This window comes from Arachis stenosperma, chromosome 6, assembly GCF_014773155.1.
Source record: "Arachis stenosperma cultivar V10309 chromosome 6, arast.V10309.gnm1.PFL2, whole genome shotgun sequence".
NCBI lineage: Eukaryota > Viridiplantae > Streptophyta > Magnoliopsida > Fabales > Fabaceae > Arachis > Arachis stenosperma.
Window position 1 is genome coordinate 144,999,633 of NC_080382.1, and position 10,086 is coordinate 145,009,718.

The window sequence follows — 10,086 nt, forward strand, 5'->3', positions numbered from 1 at the left end:
GTCACAACACATTTCGAGACACAAGACTAGCTATTGTGCAGACACTAAATATTGAACATATCGGATCCCAAGACAAATATTTGGGGCTACCCTCCATAGTTCAAAAATCAAAGAAAACAACTTTCGGAGCTATCAAGGATAAAGTTCAGAAGAGAATTTTGGATTGGAAAAAAAGTTTATTGACCTCAGGTGGCAGACACACGCTATTGAGAACGGTAGGGGAAGCGATTCCTATTCATACACTCTCTTGTTTCAAGCTCTCGGACACGCTGTTAACTGAGATTCATAGCATGCTCTCGTAATTTTGGTGGGTCAAAAAGACAAAGCGAAGAATGGTATGGGCTAAATAGGACACAATGACGAGACCGAAGAATGATGGAGGACTGGGGATCAAAGACCTAAGAGAGCAAAATTTGGCTTTATTGGGCAAGTAATCTACACTTTCACAAATTCTCAAAGCTAACTATTTCAGATATAGCGATTTCTTACATGCAGAGATAGGTAGCATACCGTCGTGGGACTGGAGACCTGTTCTTGAAAGGTGCAAAGTGATTGAGAAAGGCTTGTTATGGAAAATAGGTTCTGATGCTAATGTCCGCATCTTCCAAGATCCCTGGCTCCCACCATCATTTCCCTTTAATGTCCCTCAAGTTGCAATCACAATCCAACCGAACCTACAAGTGTATTATGTTAGTGTGCTGCTAAATCCTAATAAAAGCTAGAACAGAAATCTAATTGAGTCAATTTTTCCAGTTAATATATGCAATAAATTTTTTTCAATCAAACCATCAAAAGAGGAGGATGAAGTTAATTGGTGCTGGACAAAATCCGGTATATACGAAGTTGGGTCAAGATAGAAGATTGCTTATGAGTTCTTTCATTCTCCTACTTCACTGAGACTTCAGAATATACAAAATAACAGAGTATCAAATAGCATTTGAAAATTGAAATTACCTCATAAAATTAAGATTTTTTTTTTGTGGAAGTCTTCATGAAAAGCTTTCTGTGTTGCAACAAATCCATAGCTGGTTTTCATCCACCCCTGCCACTTGCTCAAGATGCATGCTAAAAGATGAATCAATTTCTCATGCTTTGGTCCAATGGCCTCTGTCTTCAATAATATGGAAACTAAGCTTAATAACCCCTTACCTATGACAGAGAGAAGGAGACCTTTCCCAATTGGTAGCAACGAGGCTTATCTTAGGCAGCGGCTTAAATCGATGGTAGACAAAAGATCCTCTTCATTGCGTCGTTGTGTTAGAACACTTGGAAGGCGAAAAATCGGTGTGTCTTTGAGAAGTTAACAAGCCCAGCACCAGAGATAGTGCAAGAAGTTGGCAATGTGAACTCCATAGCCATACCTGATGGATGGTACTATTTCCCTTTTATTCTTACTTTACTCTTTCTTAAACTGTCTTCTAATCACGTTTGGTGATGATTTGGGAAACCTAATCTTTTTTGTACTTCCTTATGAAAATACCTTTATTTTTTTAATAATAAAATGACATTTATCTTTGTAAAAAAAAAAAATACACATGTATGTGTATATGGTGGCTGATTTTTCAGTATGAAAATAACATTTTTGTTAATTTAATTTATAAATTGATATAGTGATTTGCAACTAGTTATATATATGCCAAAAATCAGTCACTAAATGCGTATTGAATACATATTAAACATTGAAAATGAGTTAAACATGTATTTAATATTTATACACAAATATATAATAGCTTATATTTCATTACTGATTTTTTGTATGCATATGATATTTTTAAATAATTTAATTTTACATTTTTATCATCTACTTACCACACAATTTTTCATCACTACCAATAAACGGAGTGGGCTGGATTGGACGAAGTCAGCTTGTCCAATCAACTAGGGCCAGGGCAGGGCTGGCCAGGGCGATCGGCTAGGGACAGCTGAATGACCTTTTACATTTTAAATACACCAAATTATTTCAGGTTCAACCAAATTCTTTAAAAAAAATGAAGAAATTTGAATTTGATTATAATGTAAATCTATAGAATTCACAAATCAATTCAATTTTTTTCGCATTAATTCCAAACAAAGAATTTGATTTTGAAATAAAAACAATTCTAATTCCATGGTGTTCCAAACAACCTAAATGATGAAATTGCTTTTTCAATCATAATAAAAGATTGGTTAATTACCAATTGAGGTTTATTCTTGTAGTAAAGTGTCTAGTCCACCGCAACAAAGGGAACCAAAATTCCAATCTTGGCTATGAGAATCGTCCATGTTTAAGAGCCCCATGGTACTCGAAGAGGATGTCACCACTAGGAGTAAAACCTATGAGCATCGAAAAGAATAAAAAGTTAAATCTTTGGACAAAAATAGTACACTAAAATTAGTCACTAAAATCAACTACTAATATATTTGTGTATAAATACATGTGTAGTTTAATTTATTTCCAATGTGTATTTATATTCCAACATGTATTTTATACCAGTGACTGATTTTGGTGGCTAATTTTATTGTACGCGTAACAGTCGAAATAAATTAGATCTCTATAAGAAATTTATCGATGGAAGTGAAATGTTCTAAGAAATCATCCTACATCTTATGTACTTCTTGAGTTGGTATCTAAGAAAATTTATGTTCTCTTCTGTTGAGAAGAGCTTTCTAGGTAAGATGGAGCACATCATTCTAGGTACCTACAAAAGGCAAACCAAAGTTAGTTGTTATACCAAAAATTGATTGTTGAATAATGGAATAGGGTTATAGTGGCTATAATCACTAAGGATCATTTTTTTTCTTTTTCTTTTTCTTATTTTACAGAAGATAATATTTCACTTGAGGAAAACTCATATACTACTTACATATATATAAAAAAATTAGGGTAAAATATATTTTTTGTTCTAGGAGTTTGTTAAAAGTTTCAAAAATATTCCTAAATTTTATTTTGTTTTAATTTTGCTCAAAAAATTTCGATTTACATTAAATATATCCTTGACGACTTTTCACAATAACAACTTTTAACACAAGTAAATTAGACATAATTATCATGCATTATTATTAGATTGGTCCTAAACTTTACAAAAATTTAGTTGCCAGAGATATATTTGATGCAAATCAAAAACTTAGAGACAAAATTGAAGCAAAATAAAATTTAGGAGTATTTTTATAAATTTTGACAAATTTCATAGACTTAAAAAATATATTTTATCCTAAAAAATTATAACTCACTTCATAAAAGACAAACAAATATTCTTTATGTTGAATTAAAACCAAACAAACACTTAGTATTGTATTCATTAGTATTGGAACAGGTAATCAATTTAATTATAGTTGAAACTCTACCATGATTGTAGAGATTGGTTGTCGATTTCATTGGACATGAAAACTAAATCAAGAATTCAAGATACATGTGTAAATTCTCTCTTTCCTTTCTCTATTCTTTACAGATATTAGAAACAAAACACAAAAAGTCTCCTACATAAATACATTTCTGTATTTCTGATAAAAAAAAAAGTTGTAAGTTTAAAACCATTTTAATTCAACCCCCTTCTCAAAGTTTAGTAAAATCATCAGATAGAACATATTCAATCGCCCACTTTAAACATACTAGATATAATCAAACTAGTAATTGCCATTAAACTTAAACGGAACATAGTCATCTAATTTAAACATACCAAAATCAAGTCAAGCAAGCTATAGTTAAGTAAGTAAAAACTTGCTATCCTAAAATTTTAAACATACCAAAAGAAAGTTAAGCAAATCATAGCTTGCTATCTAAAGAAACACCAAATACAAAATATATATGTTCAGTGCCAATGAGAGAGAAAACATAAGAATTAGAACTTGTTGAATTTATACTAAGAGTTAGAATAAAACATAACTATATATGTACCTCTATAATTCATGAAGCCAAGTGATTGAAGAATAATGTTTGTGGGAGACTTTAGATAGTGTTTGGTTAGTAGGCGTGTCCATCTAATACATAGATAGAGGTGAACGCGAATCGAATCAGATATGGACAAAATTTCGATCCAGTCCGCACTAAAATCATCGGATCGGATCCAATATCCGCAGTTTTTTAAGCTTGGATCCGATCTGCGAATCGGATATCAGATATCGGATATATCCGTAAAACATAAAAATATTTTTAAAAACTTATTTTTATTAAAAAAATATCAATAAAATTCATTTTTTCTATAACAACAACAACAAAATCTTGTCTCACTAGATGGGATCGGGTACATGAATCAAACGACGTCATTGAGCTCTATCATGTCTATAGAGAGACCATTTACATGTAGATCTCGTTTGACCACTTCATGGGTAGTCTTCTTAGGTCTTCCTCTGTCTTTCATCCTTTGTCCATCTTCCATCTCATCCACTTCCTAACTGGTGTTCTGTTTGTCTTCATTTTTTCTATTCTTTTAAATATGTTTACTTTTAAAATAATATTAAACATATTTTTCTTAAATAATTAAAATAATACAACATATATGATAACTATTAGTTAAAATAAAACATAAAAAGAATATTTATTTATTTCTTTATTTTTGCGGATACGCGAATATGTAGATCGGATATGCAGATACCTACCCAAAATCCGCAATCCGATCCTGTTACTGTGCGGATTAGATGCGATCCGATTCGATAGCCTTGCGGATAGGATCCATATCTGCAATTTTCGGATCGGATTCATATAAATACGCGGATATGCGGAGTGGATCCAATCCATGAACACCCCTGTACATAGACATGGTTGCACACATCTATCGTTTGGTTGGAGAGACAATTTTTTTAAGGCTGCGTTTGTTTTGTGTATCCTTTAATACATAGACAAAAAAAATTGCTTAGACATGGACACTGATACATAGACACGGTGGTACATGTCCACTGTTTGTTTGTTTGCTGAGACACGATTTTTGAATGGACACGGTGGTACACAGATACACACAGAATACATGTTTTTAATGTCTCTCCTTAAAGCTGAGACACTGAGACACAACTTATGAGACACAATTTTTTTCACTTTTATCCCTAGTTAATTTAAAAAATTCCAACCTTATTCCTACCTCAACCCTATCCTAACCCCTTTCTCTACTCCCTCTTCCTTCTCCCTCAGTCTTCTACCTCTCTCCAGATTCTTCTCCTCTGCCATAGATCCCGTTGCCGCCGTCATGCCTCCATCCTCCGACGGTCCTCTCTCTCCATTGTTGCACTCTTCTTTCTTGCTTTCTTAAATTTGTGTCTCTTCCGCGCTCTTCTGTCGTCGGCTTTCTCGGATCTATGCCGCCTCTACATCGCTGCCGCCTCTTGTACAGATCTGTCGTCCTCGCTGTCCATTCCTCGCGACACAGAGTCACAACACCGTCCAACCCACAGCGAATCGCAGCATCGTCCAACCCTCTCGACACAGCAAGTCAATGTCGCCATCCAACGCTCGTGACCCAGAAAATTGCAGGACCTTCCTCTGCTCCTTCTCTCACCGTCTCCCTCATTCTCCTGTGATTTTTTTTTATTTTTGGTTATGGTTAATGTGATTATTGTCTCTGTCTTCTCTGTTTTTCTTTTCTTTTTATTTTTTTTGAGACAAATGGTGATTATTAAAAAATTTATCAGTGATTTTTTAGTAATTAGATGATGATGAAGATGATCAATCTGATAATGGTAGTGCTGGTGGTAGTAGATGGTGATGGTGACTGTGGATGGTGGTAGTAGATGGTGATGGTGGCTATGAATGGTGGTAGTTGTGGATACATTGGTGTTATTAGTGAGGATAAATTTGTCATTTTGATAAATTTATATATACCAGTGTACTGTTATGTATAATGTTACCAAACATGATAAAAAATTTTGTGTATGTTCATATTTATGTGCTGTTGTGTCTTTGTGTCTCTGTCCATTGCTGGTTAAGACAGCAAACAAATGAAGCCTAAATGTCTCTTCAGGAAATTGAGACATGGAGAAGTTGAGACACGGATTTTTTTATGTTGGACACAAATTTTTTATTCATTTTTACCATTAATATTTTGTTAATTCTCCAAATCTACCCTCCTTCCCCAGCCGTCCCCTTGTTCTCCTTCACTCTCACCAACATGCTGTCTTTTGCTTCTCTCCCATGACAACAATTCTCTCTCTCCCTTCCATAACTTTCTTTTTTTCTTTTATTTTTATTTTTAATTTTTTTGATAATAATCTATATATGAGTTTTGTTACTTCTCTATTTGAATTGTTGAAAAAATTGGTAGTGATTGCACCAATGTTTAAAGAAAAGTAATAAATTGAAGTGGAGACAGTGGATGTGGTGTTACGGTGATATGGTGTTGATGAAAAGAGAAGAATAATATTAATATTTTAATATAATTGTGATTTATGTCTTGTGTTATGTATTATTTACCAAACAAACAAAAAAATTTATGTATGGTTATGTCTATGTCTATTTGTATTTATGTCTTATTTTCTTTCCACCTATTAACCAAAGGTGGCGAGATGCATCCTTTACCAATCAAGAGAATTAGACAGAAGTGTGGATCTTTCCCTTATAATATGTATATATAATGATCAAGACGAAGAATTAGAACACCAAATATAATATAACTATATATGTACCTCTGAAATTCAAATTCAAAAGGTCAAATAGTTGAAGGATAATATTTGTGTGAGGCTTTGGTACTTGAAAACATGCATCTTATCTAATCTTCTCAAAGGTGACACATGATGGATCCTTTAGCTATCAAGAGAATTAGACAAAAGTGTACATCTTTCCCTTATAATATGTATATATAGTGATCAAAAATTAATCATCAAAGACTTAAATCACAAAGATTTTACACTATTATTTTATCTCATCATGTACATTAATAATTAAGTGTATATGGTGACATCCAAAATTCAAAATAATCACTCAATCACGTCATGAACTTATAAGAATATCAGGCTTAAACATTCAACCCGTTTTCACATAAACAAAAGCCAACGATCAATAAAAGTCTAGCACAGTGTACTTTTGAAATCAATATAATATATATTAAAAAATAAAATACACAATAAAAATAAATTAAACTATATATAGACTAAAGTATCAAAACTAACCATAAAAGATTAAGACGCTAACAAATCTCTAAGAAAATTAAAATTAACTTGTACCATGAAGGAGTGGTGGTCATTGTTGTCAGCTTTTTGAGAGTGCCAGGTGATGTTGAAATTGTTGGTATCATTGGTGGTGGTGTTCTTCATGGCAGAATTAGAGTTGAATTTTGGGAAATTCAAGGGTTGAAGGAGGCATTGCTGTATCTGTGCATGCAGTAATTCATTGGTCAACGACAAATCCTTAAATGGAGTTCAGTACCACAGCGAATTAGTCTTTGTGAAAGGAAAGATACCATAGAAAACCAAAAAATAAAAGTGAAAAGAAAACCAATGTAAAAGTAGAGGAAGTGGAGTGATGAGAGAAGAGAAGATTTGGAAAAGGAATTGAGAACAATTAGGTTAGTTTGAAAGAGTAGATTGAAAATTTATACTAAATTTTTAGAGTTTAGATAACTTTATCTGTAAAAGCCCATCTTTTCCTTTTATTAGAAATAGGACCCAAGGCCCAAAAACAAACAACACTAAATAGCAAACTTCCTCAAGAAGTTAACACCCATTTCATTATCTTGAAGATTTGGAATTACAATGTGAGGGAGTCCATATTATCCATCTTTTATGAAAAGATTATATGTTAGTTTTAATTTTTTTTATAGTGAGATTTATCAACATTATAATTTTTTTATATTTTAGTATTATACATATATTTATATACAAATATGTTATAAACATTCAATATTTTTGTTCCATAAAAGTATAATAAAGTGTCATTACGAAATATAAGTAGATTCAAAAATAGTGGCAATCAAAATCATGAAAAAAATGCAACACTACCAAATAATATTTTTACTTGGTAACTATCGAACACCAAGTTATTCGATAAACAACTATTTTCATTTAACTCAATTTTTCACACATTTTCTCAAACACCTCATGTGCAACACATTTGCTTCCATGGAGACAAGTCTAACATACATCTGTTTGAACTCTACTTTCAAATTCTTTTTGCAGTTATATAAAGATCCAACCTCAAACTATACATCTTGATCCAAACTAAAACTATGAAATTTCAACACTCAGTTCATTTTTTCACAAAATTTGAACTTTCTAACTCCCTTAACTTAAATCCTTGGTTTCAACATCCATTTTGCTACCCACTCAACAAATCTCGTATTTAAGCAACAACAAGAAATAAATGAATGTTTTTATGCACAGAAATTACCTTCATGTACCAAAGAAGAAGACTTAGAAGCATGGACGTGCAAATCATCCTAAACTCCCAAGGGATTTGTATTTTGCTAAGGAGATTTTTGGGGTTGGACTATATAAATTGAAGAAGAAGATGAAGAAGAGAGGTGTTTTATAATGGGTGTGACGAGTGGCCCGGAGGCGTGGTTTTGTAAAGTTTTTGGACAATTGTTTGACACGTAGTTTTTAAGTGAATAGGAATGCTTTTACTGTTTTACAACCATTAAGGCAAGGAAAAATATAAGTATTAATCTGCCAACTATCACAACAGTCATTAATTATTAGTAATTATCTACTGTATCTTATTCTTTGCTTTGGGCACAAAGCATATATTAATAGAGAGAATGATAGAAATCACAAAAAAAAAATTGAAAAATTGTATTTTCCACTTTTTTGTTTAAACTCTTAACATTACTAGTAATCTAGTAACGTTCTTTTATTGAATTTCTTTTTCTATAAAAGTCCTATTTGCGGCGATAACAGTTAAATTATTAAAACTGAAAAGTCAGTGTATGATCATTTTTTCTCTCATTCTCTTTCAATGACATTGGAGAATCTTCCTTTAATCATAAAGCTTAAGATTTCTTTTAAACTAAAGCTTGACGTAAATGAAAGCGTCGAGGTGAACTCGGTTTCTTAATTCTTTTTTTTTCTTTTTTTTTGTTTTGATTAAGAATGTGATCTTTTTTAAAGTTTCTATTTTTATTGGTTTTTTCGAATTTTGGTGTTGTGCATGTGTTAGCTGTTAATATATGAACTAAATTCACTGTGATTCTCATAACCTCTCTTCACGGTGTGTAAAAAGCGTATGAGTGTACCTGAAAATAGTTGTGGCGGTGAAAATCGAAAAGTTTTGAAATATCGCCTATAATTGTTTTGAAATTAAAATTCATATACAATTATTTTATAAAAAATTATTAATTTTATATAAAAATATGTATATACAAATTTTTATTCTACTATCTTTCGGTCTTTCCACTTAACATTTTCATTAAACACCATTCCTCTCCTCAAACAAAAAATCGAGAATCTTCGATTCTGAATTTGTTGTGAAACACTAAACTCACGATCAGCTGCTCGGATATGCCACGGTCCACATTGACTCGCAACATGTATTTTTTTGGCATATGACTTCTAATTTTTTTTTTTAAAATGGACACAGAGAAATGACTTAAGTACTTGTTTAAGTGTCATTATTTTGATAAAAAAAATTTAATAAAAAAATTATTTTTTAGCGTATTTGATAAATTTTTTTGAGAAGATGTAATTTACATCTTTTTATAAAAAGATCTTTTTTTCTTAAAAAAAATATTTTTCATATAATAAATAAACAAAAAAGTATTTTTATATTGTTATATCCAAACATAATTGATAAATAAAAAGATCTTTTTGTATGAAATACGCAAACATAAAATTACTTTTACTTTTTAATAAGATCTTTTAAAAAAATATAACTCGAAAAAAAAAATTTTTTTTTAAAGCTTCCCAAACAAGTCCTAAATCTAGTTATTTTTTAATTTTTAAATTTTTTTCTCTAATAAATTAATGACAATAAAAAAAAAGATAAATGCCGTAAATCTAGTCATTTTTTAATTTTTAAATTTTTTCCCTAATTAAAAACAATATTTATTCATTCAGTAAAATCAAAGAACATCTCTTATAAACCACTTACTCTATTATATAAATCCTACAAAAATGCAAGAACATCCACTACTAACAAAACAAAACACTAAAAATCTACTAACATGTTGAAAAACAACAGGAAGATGGAAG

General features: G+C 31.3%; 1 protein-coding gene across 2 annotated transcripts; it reads right to left on the bottom strand.

The window, feature by feature from the left end:
• Positions 1-689: 689 nt before the first annotated feature.
• Positions 690-8,445, bottom strand: LOC130935368 (uncharacterized). 2 transcript variants are annotated; one of them, XR_009067865.1, is made up of 7 exons: positions 8,288-8,445; positions 7,126-7,272; positions 2,582-2,678; positions 2,175-2,313; positions 1,810-1,931; positions 1,150-1,361; positions 690-1,065 (listed from the first exon to the last, which is right to left on the bottom strand). XR_009067865.1 is itself a non-coding variant. In XM_057865077.1 (5 exons), exons 1-4 carry the CDS (start codon positions 8,333-8,335, stop codon positions 2,246-2,248), a joined length of 396 nt encoding a protein of 131 aa, XP_057721060.1. In that variant the 5' UTR covers positions 8,336-8,428; the 3' UTR covers positions 1,697-1,931; positions 2,175-2,245. The 2 variants fall into 2 exon arrangements, 1 of the variants encoding a protein (XP_057721060.1); XM_057865077.1 differs by lacking the exons at positions 690-1,065; positions 1,150-1,361 and having other exon boundaries at positions 1,697-1,931; positions 7,126-7,308; positions 8,288-8,428.
• Between the last annotated feature and the right edge of the window lie 1,641 nt (positions 8,446-10,086).